The sequence below is a fragment of the Lonchura striata genome, chromosome 8 (assembly GCF_046129695.1).
Source record: "Lonchura striata isolate bLonStr1 chromosome 8, bLonStr1.mat, whole genome shotgun sequence".
Classification (NCBI taxonomy): Eukaryota; Metazoa; Chordata; class Aves; order Passeriformes; family Estrildidae; genus Lonchura; species Lonchura striata.
Window position 1 is genome coordinate 35345797 of NC_134610.1, and position 17661 is coordinate 35363457.

Genomic DNA, 17661 nt, shown 5'->3' on the forward strand with positions numbered 1-17661 from the left:
ATTTTTTGCTGTGCATCTGCCATTTGAAACCTAGCTGAGATGCATTTGATGCGTGGTGACTGCCAGAACAAAATTCACACTGTGAATGCAGCAGGCTTACAAATTCCTTTATTCCAGTAGAAGTAAACCCTTTCCCAGTGTCTGTAAGACAAGTAAGAACATTGACCTTACTTGCTTACTCTTGATTTATGCTGACTCTTTGAAGGGAAGAAGTCCTTTAACTTTTTCTTTTTCCTTTTTATTTTTTTTAATGTTTGGGCCATCTCCCTAGTCTTACTTAATAAACACAGTTGTGTATGTGCCTGCTTTTGTCTCTATACTGGCTTTTGCAACTAAAGCCACTTAGTTTTTTATTTTTTATTGCTACAAAAAATAAATCATTGTTCTGATAGGAATTTACAGAAGGCAACAATTTGGCATTTTGGCCAAAATTTTGCTTCAGTTTTTAAGAGCACTAAAGCCCTTTAGACTCATGCAACTTCTCATAGTCAGGTAAGGAGGAAATTATTTCCCACATATAGTGCTCTCACTTTTTCTTATATATAATTAAATTATGTATTCATTGTTTTATTCTGTCTTCATACAATTTAAATTTTCAAGGCCAACAGAAATGATTTTGTATCTTTTCTATGCTTGGACTACACTCATAACTTTTCCAGTTATATTCCACCAGAAGCTTCTGCTCATTTATAATTCATCTTTTTGATCTTTTTTACATTAAAGTAATAGAGCTCGTGGTGTTTAATTTCAGGCAGCCCTAGCAGGTTCCTGTCATTCAGGCATTGCTCTCCTGGAAATGGCTGGTCTGTTTTGCAAAGCAATGGTATGCCAAGTTAATTGAAAGTGCTGCAAAGTTTCTGGGTTAATCTGCAGCTCACATTACTCACTGCAGGATTTCCCTGGCTATCCCTGCCTCTGCACTGCTGATCCTTCCCTCCCTGGAACCCTGAAACTCCCAGAGCCACACTGGACAGGAGGAATGCAGCTCTGGAACTTGGCTCTCCTGCTTCTGGCAGGGTGATGTCTGTTCAGCTACCTTCCAGATCCTTAGGAAGATGCAGCTTCTGCTAATGATCCCATCTGCCAACAACAACCAGGGCAGTAATACACAGTTCTGCTCTCACTGAAAGAATTTCAGTATCTTGGAGGGATTTCTTGGTACAGTTTATTTTCTTGTAGAGGAATGATGGGTCCAGCAAAGGCATTTCTCCCTGTCCCCCCTGCCTGTCCTGGCGGGGCCATGCACGTGGGACTGTGCTCCTGTGTGAGCTCTTCAGCTGGAGGTGACATTTCTCTTTCTTCACAGAATCAGGTACAAGAAAGGATCTGCTTCCCATAAAAACTTTGTTCTTCCTTATGCAGCTGGAAGTTTGATGTCTCTTACAGGAGTTGAGTGTGGAGAGAATCCCACACGGTCATGTCTGTTTAAGTATTGCCTGTGGTTACAGTTTTCTGCAGACTGCAGTACAAAAATCCAAGTGTCAGTAGAAGACAAAAAGATAATTCACTTTCATCTTGAGAACAAAGCTGAACAGAGGAGCTTTTTTTCAACTTTTTTAATTCATGAAACATTTATCTTTGAGTCAGGTTATATTATGCTGGCAAGAATATAATCTGTCAGCATTTCTACTATAAACTCCTGTTTTTAAGGTTTTTTAGGAGAGCCTTAGAGGTTCACTTTGAACAGATTTAGCATACAAGGTCTTGGCCTAGAAACATACTTCTCATCCCAATTATGAAAGATTAATATGCCTGCATCATTGGTGCAAAAGGTATATTAATGCTACATTCAGGTGAAAGTTCAGACCTACACAAATGAGGTAATTCAGGGGTCTTCCAAAGCAAGGTTAATTAAGTTTTTTTGATATATTTAATAGCCAGCGTTACTAACTGTGAAGTGAAAGGAAGACTGCTCTGTGATGAAGAGCATGGTGTTTGTCTTAGCTGGCAGGCAGAGCTCTCTTTCTAGATTTTATTACCTACCAGATTTAGAAAAATACTGCTTCTCAAGTTTTTAATGTTTCACTGTATGAAAGTTGTTATAGAAGTTCATGCATTTTAAAGACATTCAAAATTCTTTTTAATTTCTTTGGGGAGATGTAGTGAATAATGTTTTTTTTTTAAAAAAAAGAGGCCATCAGCTGATGTGCTTCAGCTTTGGTGCATACACCTGCCTGTGTGAATCCTCATGTAACAGAGGCAAGTTAATTTTAATTTCCAAAGAAAGGACTACAAAACATCTGAGTAATGCCCTGGCCTTACCCCTGCTCTAAACTCCAGAAACCTTCTCTGTGTGGTTCTTCCCCCCAGGGTCTATTCCAAGTGATAAGAACGGAAGTAAACTTCGCACTGAAGGTTCTGTGCTTGAGTTCATGGAGTAAACTCTGTGGTGACAGATGGCAAAACTGCTCTCCAGATTTGCTCAGTGCTCTGACTCAGTGTTCAGTGCTCACTGCACTGATGTGCCCGTGAAGCCTCCGGTGTAACTGGGAGATGGAGGCAGTTCTGCCCTGCTGGGAGTGCAGCCCTGTGGGTGGAACAGGATGGGGCAGATGCAGAGTGGCTCTGGCTGCCAGCAGGACTGGCCTGGGGGGACACACGCAGAGCCTGCAATGTGCAGGGGGCTGCTGGAATGAGTTATTGACACAGAATAGCCTGAGCTGGGACTCAGAAGGATCATCAATCCAACCCCTGACCCTGCACAGCACACCACAACAATTCCACCCTGCGCATCCTTGGGAGCGCTGTCCAGATGCTCCTGGAGCTCTGGCAGCCTCAGGGTTGTGCCCATTCCCTGGGGAGCCTGGGCAGTGCCAGCACCCTCTGGGGAAAGGACCTTCCCCAAATATCCTACCCTTACTCCCCTGACACAACTTCAGGCTATTCCATTGGGTCCTGTCACTGGTCCCCACAGAGCAGAGGTCAGTGTCTGCCCATCCTCTTCCCCTCACAAAGAAAGTTTCAGGCCCTGATGAGTCTCCCCTCAGTCTCCTCCATCTGAACAGACCAAGTGCCCTCAGCTATTCCTCACACAGCTTCCCCTCAAGGCCCTTCACCATCTTTGTTGCCCTTTGGATGCTCTCTGATAGCTTAATACCTTTCTTACTCTGAGGAACCAAAACTGCCCCCAGCACTGGAGGTGAGGCTGCCCCAGCCCAGAGCAGAGCAGGACAGTCCCCTCCTCAGCCTGGCTGGCTGTGCTGGGCCTGATCCCCAGGACAGGGCTGCTGCTCCTGGCTCCAGAGCACTGCTGACTCAGGTCCAACTGGCCAGGATCCCCAGGTCCCTTCCTGGGCTGCCTCTTTCCAGCATCTCATTTCCCAGCCTGTCCATACAACCAGCACTGCCTCATCCTGCACTTTCCCTGGCTGAACCCCACATGGTTGGTATGGTCTGGGAGAGAAAGCTGCTGTCTTGCAGAGCTAGAAATGGCAGATATTCTTTAGCCCTTTCTTCCAGTTTTTGTGCTTACCCATCATATCCCATGAAAATGAGTTTTCTCTCTCCTAAAAAATGAGCTTTTGCTCTCGTGAAGAGATCCAAGTCCCTTCTGATGTCTCCCACTTCGTGGCAAGGACGCGACAGTGACACGGAGGGACAGTGGAGCCACGGTTCTGCTGGATCTGCCACATGCCCTGTGGAGCTCCCCACTGCTGGCTGAGGCAGACGGGCCATGTTGTGAATAAGGCATGGGAATGAGAAGAATGCACAGTTTTAATTTTGCATTTTGCTATGAAAATGGGAACTCTTGTACAGATCCAACAAGGAAGGAGGACAGTTAGAGCTTCCCAGTGAGTTGGTAGCCAGAAATCACAGTACACTGAACATTCCTTGCTTTAGCAAAAGTTCAGGTCCAGCCAAGAGAGCTTGCAAAGCATTACAATGTTTTATTTGCTGGGAAAATTCCACCTATGTAAGCTCAGAACTTTCATTTTCCCCCAAATGCAATTAAACCTTTCATGAAGAACTGTTGGGAGGTTCTGTTTGTTTTTAATAAAGAGAATGAGGTGAACATTTCCACAGCTGAGTGCTTCGTGGTTTGAACACTTTTCTCAGTTTAGTCCTTCTGAATGAACATTATTTCTTTCAGTTAATTTCTAAATGAACCAAGAAATTACAAATAAATTTCCTATCTGAACACTGTTTAGATAAATCTCACACTCAAATGTTGTTATCTAAAAGCTCATATCAAACTCATAATTACCTGTTGTGACTAGGATATTACACTCAGCTTGATCTAATGCATTTGTTATCTTGATTCTGGACCTGCAAAGTGAGTTTGTTCGTATCACGTACAGCAAGGCATTCAAAATCCAGAAAAAAACCCAAAAGAGCAGAGTTTGAGAAACATTAATAGCTTTCAAATGGCACCCTACTGGTTTTGGCTGTGTGTTTTCTCCAGAGGTGCATGCAGTATGGCTTGTTAAGTTTGGGAGCTTTATTTTGTTGCTCTTGAAATGGTAATTAAAACAAGTATAGGAAGATTCAGCTGCTGTGTTACATAGTTAAAGGTGAAACTTAATTATTGCAATGCAAAGAAGCAAATTAATTATGATTGTATGCAGACTGTCTTGTCTTAGCCTGGTGTTCCTGTATCTGTATGGATACACAGTAGGGAGGATTTGCAACAGAATTTTATTATTGATTCCCAAATCTTGGGCTTTTATCCTTTGAAAGTAGGAACAAAAAAAAAATAATTTGAATTTAGAAACCTTGTTTAACTACTTTTGAAGCAAGATTACTGTTTGCAGATCCCTAGCAGCAAAGATCAGGCTGCTTTTCCATGAAACCAGATTTCATTCCAACAAAGGAATGTTTTCACTCCCGGGAGTCTTTTAGGTAGCTGCAGTCCAAGGCAGGCAATTAATGCCTGCGTTCAGTGGAAGCGGAAGGGTTGATGGGCTCCACAGCATAATGCCAGGGTGTTTCTAACCACTGATTCTAATTTCTGGGTTTCAGACTGGAAAATTATATGTGTGTGTGCATGTGGGAATAATAAGTAAAAACCTCCAAAATCTCAACAATGAAGAACACTTCATATTTGGTTTTCTTTGAATGTTGCTGTTATGGATGTATCTCCTGCAGAGGAAGACTGTATGATTGTTAATGTAATTGACAAAAGCTCAAGGAGGGAATGGAGCTCAGACTTCCTCCATTAATATTTCAGTCCAGACTCAGCTGACAATAATAATGTATTTTCCATTATTTATACTGCTGGTGTGTCCAGTGCAATGAGACTGGCTAGACCATGGGTTAAAGGTGGGGGAGATGGGCCTTTCTCCAGTTTCAGGGTTCTGCTCTGGTGTTTTGTTGATGCTCCTGCTCTCAGTTTGGGATTGTTCCCTTTGAAAGGGGTGATGGTCAATGAGACCTTCAGGCTACAGCAAAGCACCATAATTTTCCCCAAACTAAGAACTGCCCTAATGTCAATCTCCTTCTTTTTCCCTGCTGTTTTCCTTGTGACACAAGGCCCAAATGTTTGTTCTTGCTTCACTTGAACTTTAAAGAAATTTATTGAAATGGCAGATGTACCCAGGTTGCAACTGAACCCTGTTCAGTTCCACACTGCATGAAGCACTGGTGGTGCTATAGTGGATTATTTTATAATTAAAGCCTGAAAAGCAGAATGCATATGCAAAAGGGATTTCATTAACTTACTGCTGAGCTGTTGGTGCTGAAAGCTCAGTGCTAACTTGAATTCTAGTCCACAGAATATCTTTTACTATTTGGTATTACAACCAAGTAGTGGCTTTCCAGATTTGTTTTTATGTTTGCAAATCTCAGATTTCCCAGTGTTGGTAGAGAAGACCCGAGCTGTGCACTGAATAAAAATGAAGTGGCACTTTGGAAATTAAGTTTTGATAGTATTGAGAAACACTTTGCAGAATCATTGCCTTTGTCTGACTTCTATTATCATTATTATTACTTTTATTAAAATCCTTTTCAGAGGGCTTATACTGAATTGGCTTCAGGAGGGAAAGCTGAAAGTTAACATGCATTTTGTGCAGCATCCATGTGGTTTTCTTTTTTCCCACAGGTTTGTGACAGCATGCTTTTTCTGTGTTTGTGGAAAGGTTACTGTGTGTGTATTGGTATTTGAGAGTGTCTGAGGGTAAATACTACACCCTGCTGAGCAGCAGCAGTTATTTTACAAGGGCTACTTTTTACTTGCAAAACATGCACCAACACTTGGTTTGTTACCATGGGCTGGGTGCAATCAATATTGCTGCTGGGCCACAAGGTACATCTCATGTCCTTGACATTTTTTCTCACTAGACTGCTTATGTGTAGTTTGGTTATTATTGTCTCCTATCCTGTTACCTTTATCAAATTAAGTTACCTGTCAGTCTTAGGGAATTTTGTGTAATCACATTTCTATTCCAGCAGTGAATTTGTAATTAGTAAAGTTTTCCTTGTATCAGCATTTATTGGCTCATGTTTTATTACTTAGAAATCACAGAATTAAAGAATCTGCTGGGCTGGAAGAGATCCACTGGGATCATCAATCCAGCTCCTAGTCCTGCACAGACACCCCAACAATCCCACCCTGTTCCCTGGACTCCAGCAACCTTGGGGCTGTGCCCATTCCCTGGGGAGCCTGTTGAGTGCCCCACACCCTCTGGGGAAGAACTTTTTCCTGATATCCAGTCTATATCTAACATCTAACTTATAAACATGCAGGGGTTTTGGAGTTGGTGACTGTTAAAAACCACGGAGGACTCAAGAACTGTGCTCTGGTAACCTTTTTTGCTTAAGGTGGATGGTGTGCTCTTTAAATACAGAGCTTTTAATAGTTCAGAGCCTTTTTCTCTTGTTGCCTTGCAATCCTTTTATGGGAATAATGCCAATTTCCTAGTATCATCACAACAGCCATGTGGCCTTGGACAGAAACTACTTCAACAGAGAGGTAAATGACAAATACAATGAGACACAAAATGGCACTTGCCAAAGTTGCCTGCTCCCTCTTTTGGGTGACATTTTTTTAAACAAAAGGAATTCAGTGCAGCATTAAATGCTGGGCTTTATCAGAGATTTGTATTCTAATGCCATATGAGCAAGACTGGGAAGAGCCTCCTTGGTCTCCAAGTCCAGGAAAAAGATCACATACAGGAGAAGGTCATTTATTTCCAGGCTTTTCAAGCAGCCTCTTATAGTAATGAGATTTTTTTTTTTTTATCCCCACTATTTGGAGTGGAGTACGTTTCTGTATCTCTCTGTTCAAGAACTGTCTTCTAATTTTCCACTGGAATTTATCTGCAGATAATGAATCCCCATATGTTCCTGCATCAGCAGTGCTCTTCAGCCTCAATAGCTCCTTTCCCTCTTTGCTCTTAACCCCTGAGATATTTACAACAACAATGTAATCCTCTTCAACTGCTGCTTTGTTGGGCTGAGTTCTCCTAAGTGGTTCAGAGATATAATATGAACCACAGAGCATTATCAGGGAGCGTCCCTCCAGAATTACTTTGTGGTCAAAGCTCATTAACTGCTTTCTGAAAGGGCTTGTTGCAAACAGTGAGAATAAGCTGCTAGACATGCTGGTGATAAAATGTAAATTTTGTCAGTGAAAAAGAGAATTCAAATTTCTTATGTCAGAGTAGGAGTGATTTTTTTTTTTTTTAATCAGGAAAATAAAATGGGATTAAGCTGATTATATAAACTCCAAAAGCATAACAGACGTATGGCTAACCTATGTTACCCCTGCTCCTGTGAGACTGATCCAAGATCAGGATAAGCAGTCAAATTTCAGATCTTGTGGTTGGGTTTTTTCAACTTTCCAGAAAAATGCAATAAATTGTCTTTCAATTGCAGTGTTAATAAAAGCTTTCTTAGAAAAAAATTTGTTCTTCAGCATATGATTGCACTGCTCCAAGCTGGACTTCACTTTTAACAGGAAGTATTTTTTAACCCATGAAGCCAATGCTTTCTATGAAAACAGAGAAGTGCATCTCTTATAAATATCCCTGAAGATCTCAGGGTTTTTTAGCAGGAGATAGTGTGGTTGGATGACTCCTGTACTGGGAGAACAAGCCAGATATCAGTGATGACATCTGACGTATGTTACTGCTCTGTGTAGGTCACCTATGGCCTAATGTGGGAGATGACAAAAGATAATTAATTTTGATTTCATGCCTGTGATTCCTTAAGGAAGCCTTAGTTGGTGTGTGTGTAATATCAAGAGGCATGTACTGACTCACTGCCTGAGAGGTGGTTTGGAAGGAGCAGTTCCACCTTGTAATTGCAGCCCTCCAGCCAGGGAGATGGCTTTACTTGGGGATATTTGAATGCACCTTTTCTGCTGGCTACGATGTGAAGTAAGGAGATAGATCCTTAGTAGTAGTACAAAATGTGTTCCTGTTCTGAACCAGGAGCTGGCTTTGTATCACACAGTGTGTCTTGATTTTCACACAGCCATAACATCAAGGTCTTTCTGTTTATACCAAGGCTATAGAATAACTTACATTGCTGTAACTTATTTAAATGCTGTCTGTTTGTTCTTTCCTAGGGTCTCCGTGTTTACACATTCCAGGGTCACGTGCATTCCTGTAATCATGCTACATTCAACAGGAAGGTAAGTTCTGCATGCAAATTTCCCTTTTTTCTTCCCTTTAACCATCATGTTCCTTGCTCTGGCCCACACTGTCCTGCTCCTTGGTGACACAGAGAACTCTGGGGCTGGATTCAGAATCAGTGGTGGCTCAGTGGCCCCACCTGCCAGCCAGACCAAAGCCTCTGTTCCTGTTACAATAGAGCTGCCCCTTCCTTGCTGCTCCCTCCTTCTTCAGTGCATGATGTCTAAGCCATTCTCCTCTGTTGGGATCATTGACTACTTTATTTAAATGAATATTTTTGTTGGGTTTCTTTCCCTGGATGGTTAATTTATAGCTGTTGTCTGAAAGGAGCCTTTTTGACTGGGATCGGAGACAGACTGCTTTCTGCATTACTGACAACTTTGGAAGGGGAGGAATTTCTCCCAAATGGCTCTTAGAGGCCATATGAAATACTCTGAAATGACCCAAACATTTGTGATGTATGATTCCTGTAGCTCTCCTGGCCACACTGATCTTTAAAGCTGGTGTGGAAGTGCTGAGGCATGTGCTAGCTTCTGCTGCCACAAGCAGCCTTTTTTCTCAGAGACCATCTTTCCTGAAAAGTAACTTTGTGGTGTTCCTGCTCCCCGTACTCCCACTGACACCTTCATTACAGGGAGAGCAAGGTACTAATTTTTCCTGCAGGAGATCCTGAATATTCTCCTCTTGCTCAGTATCAGCTGCTGCTTTGCCAACTGCTCTGTGTGTTTGTAGGGGAAACCCCAGGAGCTGGCACAGCAGAAGGTATGGGATAAACTGATGTCAGGGAGGGAAATAAAAATCCCAAGGCATCTTAATTCTTTCTTGGCCATGTGCATCTGTCTATATTTGATGGGCACAACCTGCCTCTCAGTGCCCTGAGACACCGTGGTGGGGAACAAAGAGTGTTTAATAGGATGTCTCAGTTTGAAAAGACAGGTGTCTGCTAAGGAAGGCAGGAGCCTCCCCTGGAACAGAGAATGTTCCAAATTATTATGCTCCCCTCCTTCCAAATTATTATGATTTTGAAGTTAAGGAGCTCTCGGGCAATGATATGGGAGTAGGAATAACAGTTCTTTGTTAGGGAAGAAAATAAAAATAAAATTAAAAAATGCAGTAATACAAAACAACATACCAGAGTGAGAACATGCCCTGTCCTCCTGTGGGTCAGGGTGGTGGCAGCAGCCCCATCCCAGGGTGGCTCAGCCCTCCTGCAGTGCCAGCTGTGCTTCTGCTGGAGCAGGATCCTGCACAAGGGGGGAGTTTTCCTCTGGAGCTGCAGGGCTGGGGGAGATGGGCCTGGGCTCCTCTGGGAATGCAGTGGGGAAGAAAGCTGCTCCTCTGGGAATGCAGTGGGAAGAAAGCTGCTCCTCTGGGAATGCAGGGGGAAAAGGCTGCTGTGGTGTCCCAAAAGTCAGATTATATCCAGGTAGGAATGCTTGCCTCCTCCCCTGGGCAGAGCATCTCCCCATGGGGTGATGGAATTTTCTCAGCCATGCAGGGATACTCACTGGCCATGAACAGAAGAGATCTGGAGAGAGGATTGGTTGTGGATGAGATAAAGAAACCTGCCCCATGAACAGAAGAGAACTGCCCCAGCTATAACAGATGGCAAATAAAATCACACATCTTACAACCCAGAACACAGGAGCAAGCATGACAAGGGAAATACTGTAGGGATACCACAGCACGGTCCTTAATGTGGGTATTAATTCACAAAGGGCCTCATGTGACCTCTAATGATTAACATGAAAGGCCATGTGTTGATAACCTTCCAGACAAGCATGGAGTTTTGATAAGGAATATTACAGATGGCATTAATGCTAGACTAAAATCATTGGTTGACATTCTCAGTGATTGAATTAGTAAAAATGGAAATATTTGGTGAAATTGGTCAAAGTGAGTGAGGAATATAACTTCAGAAGCTGTGATTGCAGTTGTATAAGGTAATTCTGCTAGTGAAAAATTAAGTAGTGGTCCTGAGTTGTACAAGTAACAGTTGTCCCACGGCTGGCTAGCAGAGCAAGTTCTATGTTTCAGCCAAATATAGCACTTGAGAACTATTTTCCTACCCTCTAGTGCTTGCTTATCAAAAAAATTAAAATACTCCACCCTAAGCAAGCTGATTAAGGTGTTCTGAGTGTCAGTATTTTAGTTTAAAAATGCATATTTTATGAGGAAAAATGTTTTTTACAGAAACAGTCATATTTTCAGTAATACTTTCATAGAAAAGATTTTGGACATTGATTGTGGACTGTTTGGACAAAGTTCAACATTACTTCCAGAGGGTCCAACCTAATGCTTATACCTGGCCCAGGAAGTCTACAATGCCAAAACTGAAGGCAGATTGCTGAAAAATCCCTACTTTGATTTTATTTTTTTTTTTTTTTTTTTTTTTTTTTTTGTTATGTTTTCTTATATTCTAATGTTATGGGTTTGCACATCCCCTGCTTTGCCAGTGGTGTTGCCAACATGGTCACACTCTGTGGGTACAGAGCTGTAATGGTGAGAGATCCTGAGGGACTGACTCCTTTTTCTGTTTGGACACAGGTCAGTTTGAGTGGACTCCTACTTCACTTCATTGGGCTTGTGGTAATCCCGTCTCAGGCTGCTTGATGCCAAAAGAAGTTAAAAAAAAAAATTCTAATTACACAAGAACAAGGAATAAATTTTCTAGTTAGATCAGAAAGCCGTTCAGGCAGTATGTCCAGATATTAAGGGGTAGTTTTGGGAAGAGTATTGTGTGAAGAAGAAGCTAAAAAAGAATAAGGCATTTATACAAATTGAATAAATCCTCATTAAACTGTGTGAAGCTGACTAAATCTGAGTTATTTACTATGCCATGCTTCTGAAACTGTAGTTAATAGTTTTGTTGTTTTTTTTTTTTTTTTTAAGTGGGTAAGGTTTGCAGCCAGAACTCTTACTAGTTCTGAGATTTCCTAATTAGCCTGTTCTCTATGGAACAGAGCTGCCAGCTTGGCACCTGGAATGTGCCCATTTGTTGTGTCCTACCATGCTGGGACACAGGAGTCACAGTGCCCCACAGAAACCTCTGCTCTTGTGATTATGTCAGGACTTTACAGATAACACTTCCAGCAGCATTTAAATCCTGTGGTTTTCCAAGTTGGTTTTCTGCCTGTGGAGCGTTTGATAAAGTTTGAGCAAAATTCACATAGCTGCTTTTGAACTGGGGTGATAGAAAAGTGCACCTTTCCTCCTAAAAGTTACTGTTACCATCCCTTTTAGTCCCATGTTTCCATAACACAGTAACTTGGTAGAGAAAAATGTTTTAATTATTTATTTTGCACTGGGGTATGGCCCAAGCAGCATTTCAGGTGAGCTCCGTACCTCCTTTGCAATGGTAAATCACTTCTGCTAATGAAGTATAAAGACTACAGATGCTTGGTTGAGTCACAAATATAAAGTAGAACAAGGTTTGCTCCCTAATGTGTGTGTATATATGTGTTTGTGTCCAAATAAAAGTATGTCATGCTGTGTTTGTGTCATATCTGCAGGTTTAGGAATCATTATAGTGGTTATCAAGTTTCCCTAAAAAAAAAAAAAAAAAGTATTTTAGAATTACTGGTTATATTAGGAAAATCTAAAAGACTATAAAAATATGCTTGAGAACAACTACTCAATTTTATCTCCCCAGGCCAAAATGCAAGCAGCATCTCGGTCATTCCTCCATTGATTTACTGAAGGGCAAATAATGTCAGACAGTTTTTAAACAAAAAAAAAAAAAAAAAAAAAAAAAAAAATTTCAATTTTGTTTACCTCCTCAGCAATCCAGTTGGATGTCAGCTACCATTTAGCTGGGCCAATAATATTGATATTTGATGTCAGTTCTTATTCATTACTGCACCCAAATGATGCAAAAGTCAGATCTCTCAGATGTTTCTATGGATAGCCAGATAAAGCCAGGGATGTCTGACTGCATCTAACAGACACAAACAAGAAAAGAACAGAATACAAAATCAAAAACCTATCTGGTCCTATTGTTATTTATGTATTCAAAGTGTTCACCTCTTTGCATAAACTCAAAGCCAGTTGCTTACAAAGGCTACTTAGTAATATCAAACATGTTCAATTATACATGCAAAAGGGCTAATAGGTTCTTCCTCTGGTTTATTTCTGTCTCCATGCATAAGAAATATAATTACAGAACTGAATTACATTTTAAGTACAGATTTCTATTATCATTAGTTAACTATTTTCAGGCAATCAAACAATGTTAGAAGTGGAAAAAAAAAATCTACTTCATCTCTCTGTCATGGCAAGGAACAAAATCTGTGTCAAAATACCTCCATTTCACTTGGTGGCAAACAGCTCTTTCTGGTATTAGGGAATCACTCTGAAAATTGTTCTGTAATTCACTTCTACATCCATTCTCTGACATAGTCATGTTATTCCCTAATTTTTGAAGTAAGTTTCCTGGAATGCTCCTTTCCCTTAGCCATCCTCTCTGTGCTACCACAGACCCTGCAGTTAGCACTGGGCCTGCTTTACACATTATGTGCCGACCAGATAACATGTTCCTAGGCCACTTGAGAAGAATGGGGTAGAAAAATTAATAGATTAGACTAGACTAGACTAGACTAGACTAGACTAGACTAGAATAGAATAGAATAAAATAGAATATAATAGAATAGGTCCATCTTTATTTTTATTAGTATGAATATTTTTGCTCTCCAACTCTGATACTCTTAATGTAGAAGTCTGGATAAATATGTCTAGCAGGTAGCCTAGAAGTAAAAATATTCTTCTGGATCTTACTGTAGGGAAGCTGCAATATGTAGGGACTTATTTAACTGTTAAAGGCCAAGGAAATTCAGGATGCATTGGTTTGGAAGGGAGTGGCTCCTCCTGAGTTGCTGTATCCCTGTGTCCTTGAGAAAAGAGTCTCACAGCCAAGGCCCTTCAGTGGGATTAAAAAACCCACACATCCAGGACTGATTTTTAAATGTCATATCTTGTTTGTGTCATTCAGTTTCCCATCACCGTTTCAAGTTTCTCATCAGAGATCATTTGCAAAGAAAAACTCAGTAATAGGTGTCACACACCTCGATAAGCCAAGGGCAGAGAAAAGCCATGTGCAGCAATGATGGGCACTGAGAAACCTTTGGTGTCAGTAAATGCACTGGCTTCTGCTGGAGTTTGCCTTTGCACTCCTAAATCAGACTAAATGCAGTTCCTTCACTCTCTGCTTGTTTCATCTTCCTGGGTTATTTTTGGATCAAAATCCGAGTTATAATTTCTTCTGGGGGGAAAAAATAATTAAAAAATCTCTTAGTCTAGCAGTTTGCTTCATCAAGGCACAAGCTGACTTCGAAAACATGGCATTACTTGTTTTTTCTCTTCTCTCTAACATATATAAATACATCATATATAAATAAACATAAACCTGTTTGAAGATTCTAAACCAAATCCCATCAAGTTTACTAACTCTAAAAATAATCACAGCTCAAGAAAATCTGCCTTCTTTTGTTTCAAGCCTTTGCATTATGAGATGTGAGATGGGCTCATTCTGCCACAGGACATCTCTCCTCCATCCTCAGGGTTTGAATCCCTCTTTTGTTTGGACAATGCTCTCAGGTACAGGGTGGGATTTGGGGCTGTCCTGTGCAGGCCAGGGGCTGGACTTTGATGAGCCTTATGGGTCCCTTCCAAGCCAGGATATTCTGTGATTTTATGATTTACCACAGAGCTGATTTTTAGTTCTGTTTTTACAATACTCTCTGGTGCTCTTTGTTGTCATCATTCAGGGACTCACAGTACAACCTGAGCTATCTTGTAAAATTCACCCAAATAAACATGGGGAAGCTTAGATTTTAGAAGACCTTTTACTCTTCCTTATTGCTGGCTCTAGGAGAGTATTTCAAACCCATCAAAAAATTAATTAAGTACCCATCAAGAAATTATGTACCTGAAGGAAGCCTGCAGGAACCTACAGGAAAGATGGAAAGAGACAAAGGCTCAGAGTGACAGGACAAGGGAGAATGGCTTCAAACTGACAGAGGGGTAGACTGGATGTTGGGAACAAATCCACATGGTGATGGTGTAGATGAGGAATGTAGGATAGGAAGCAAGCAGGTGTCTGCCATCACGCTGTCTCATTCATTTGTTTTGAACCAGCAGTAAATGAAATACTTAAATATTTGACTTTTCTAATTGAAGCTTTTAATCAGATTTTGCTCTTGTTTAAATATTTGCACATAATGAAGCTTCATCTCAACACTTCATGATAAAAATTTGGGGTAATGCACTGACATTTGGATTCAGACAGCTCTGAAGAAGAAAAAATGTGTCATCATTTTTAGATGGCTTTGACATAATTTGGGTTTGAGTAACTTTAAAGACTTAAAAATTCTTTAAAGGATTGTATATTCTAGGTCAGATTAGCCCTTGAAAGATCCTCAACAGAAACCGATAATAATTGACTATACAATATTTTCTTTTATGTTTTCAGACTTTATATTTACAAATATAAACATACTGTTATGTCCGTTTCTGCTAACTAAATGAAACAGAGATTATCTCCTTTAATGTGATTTTGTTTGCTTATTTCTGTGTTCTGCAGTGAATGTGACCCTCTGTGTATACAGTACATGAAGCAAGTGCTGTTTAGCATGCAGACCCACAAGCACTGTGGAAAACTTTGCCCTTCTTTCTTAGAGGAGAAGAATTAATTTGTGTATCCTAAGGAATAAGGATTTTTTTCTAAATTGCATCTCCTGGCCCAGCACGCCAGCCTTTCCTGTAGCAGATGTACACCATGGGTCCAGACCCCTGCATAATTAATTTTTTACCAGCTGTTTCTTAAACTTGTCTTTTTGCAAAACAAACAAAATCAGAATGCAAAGGTCCACCTGGATTCTTTAAAATTCAACTTCCCATATGCAGTACAGTTCAATCTGCCTCTCTTTGTGGCATTTCATGGGAAATTATGTTCTAAAGCACATGTGAAAGCAGCAAAGCATCCCCACCTTCTACCCTGAGACTCTGTCATGTGACAGTCACGTTTTTGACAAATTGTGGAACTTTTACCTGCTCTGCTGTTGTTTTCACTGCCTGGACTGGGAATTATTGAGTTGTGAGGCCAGAGCCACCTCTTAAAATAAGTGCTATTGGATTTGCATTGGTAACCACTGGACAAGGAACAGCTCGTCCAGCAATGTTTTTGCAAAGCTGTCTTCAAAAGGGCTTAAACTAAACGTGGGGTAGAGAAATGGGATTAGTTTAGAGCAGTGCTTTGTATTTGGTAAGAATACATTTAGCACTTACCAAATCATGGCCAAAGAGAAGCAGGGTGCCTAGAACAGTGATGTATCTGTGGTGCAAAGGAAGTGGCTTTGTAGATTACCAAACTGGATTTAAAAGGAATTTATGCAAGCACGAAGAAGTAGGACCAGCTTTGGAAAGGCTTCTCTGTTATGAGAATGCAATTAATCTGTGGTTGAATAAATATCACTGTTAGAAGGTACTTGAATATCAGATTGATTTAATCTGAAAATAATTGAGAACACACAGCTGAAATCCATCAGGGGTAGGAATGCATATTGTTGGGTTTGCAGGGCAAGGTTTGCCGTACAGACAGCCAGCATCATTTCAGGGCAGGCCATGGGTCAGCCACGGCCATTTGGGACAGCCACCACCGTTTCAGTGGCCCAGAGGCCAGCTAAGGCTCAAGGGGACAGGGGGAGGGAGCAGTGGCCATCCTGGTGGCTTTGAGCCAGTCAGCCATTTCTCTGGTCTTCTTGAGGGCTGTGGGGTCTGTGAGAGCTCTGAGGTCAGTGAGGGCCGTGGGGTCTGTGGGGTCTCTGGGGGCTGTGGGGTCTGTGAGAGCTGTGGGGTCTGTGAGAGCTGTGGGGTCTGTGGGGGATGTGGGGTCTGTGGGGTCTGTGAGAGCTGTGGGGTCTGTGAGAGCTGTGGGGTCTGTGGGGTCTGTGAGAGCTGTGGGGTCTGTGGGGGCTGTGGGGTCTGTGGGGTCTGTGGGGGCTGTGAGGGCTGTGAGGGCTGTGGGGTCTGTGAGAGCTGTGGGGGCTGTGGGGTCTGTGGGGTCTGTGGGGTCTGTGAGAGCTGTGGGGTCTGTGAGGGCTGTGGGGTCTGTGGGGTCTGTGGGGTCTCTGAGGGCTGTGGGGTCTGTGGGGTCTGTGGGGTCTATGAGAGCTGTGGGGTCTGTGGGGGCTGTGGGGGCTGTGGGGGCTGTGGGGTCTGTGGGGGCTGTGGGGTCTGTAGGGGCTGTGGGGTCTGTGGGGTCTGTGAGAGCTGTGGGGTCTGTGAGAGCTGTGGGGTCTGTGAGAGCTGTGAGGGCTGTGGGGTCTGTGAGGGCTGTGGGGTCTGTGGGGTCTGTGGGGTCTGTGAGAGCTGTGGGGTCTGTGAGGGCTGTGGGAGCTGTGAGAGCTGTGAGAGCTGTGGGGTCTTTGGGGTCTGTGGGGTCTTTGGGGTCTGTGGGGTCTGTGAGAGCTGTGGGAGCTGTGAGAGCTGTGGGAGCTGTGGGGTCTGTGAGAGCTGTGGGGTCTGTGAGGGCTGTGGGGTCTGTGAGGGCTGTGGGGGCTGTTAGAGCAATAGGAACCATGAAGGCTTTGAGGGCAATGGGGACGCTGAGGTCCGTGAGGGTGGAATGCCCTGTCCTGCTCAGTGGGCTCAGGAGAGGGTGGTCTGATTTAATCTGGGCAGTGCATGGGAGAAACAACAAAATTCTCAGGTGGTTCAATAAGAAACTTTGACTTGAAGACTTTAGAACATTAAGGTAGAATAAAGTACTTGGCAAAATGTAAAACAACAGCCAGACTGAGTAAGGCATTTCAGGAACTTTAACTTACCGAGGCACAACAAGGCACGTGAGAAGGCATTGACTGGAATTTTTCAGTCAGGCTTAGAATATATCTTGAGAAGGAGAAAAAAGGGACAGAACTCATCCTGTTTCCACCCCACTTCCCACCTGATTGTTTTGAGCCTGTTAACCATTCCTCTAGTCTCCTACAGGTCAAGTCTGCTTTGTCCATGACAGTGCTTGGTGAGTGATATCACTTTGTCTTTAATCCAACCCACAAATATTTTTTTTTTATTTCTCTCTGTCCTGTCTGGC

The 17661-nt window shown here is 42.3% G+C and overlaps 1 protein-coding gene across 1 annotated transcript in view; it reads left to right on the forward strand.

The window, feature by feature from the left end:
• SPAG16 (sperm associated antigen 16) overlaps positions 1-17661 on the forward strand; it is a 362146-nt gene that overhangs the window by 234066 nt on the left and 110419 nt on the right. Inside the window, exon 15 of the mRNA XM_031505343.2 lies at positions 8507-8572. Coding sequence (XP_031361203.2) covers positions 8507-8572 — 66 coding nt within the window. The remainder of the gene's footprint in view (positions 1-8506; positions 8573-17661) is intronic.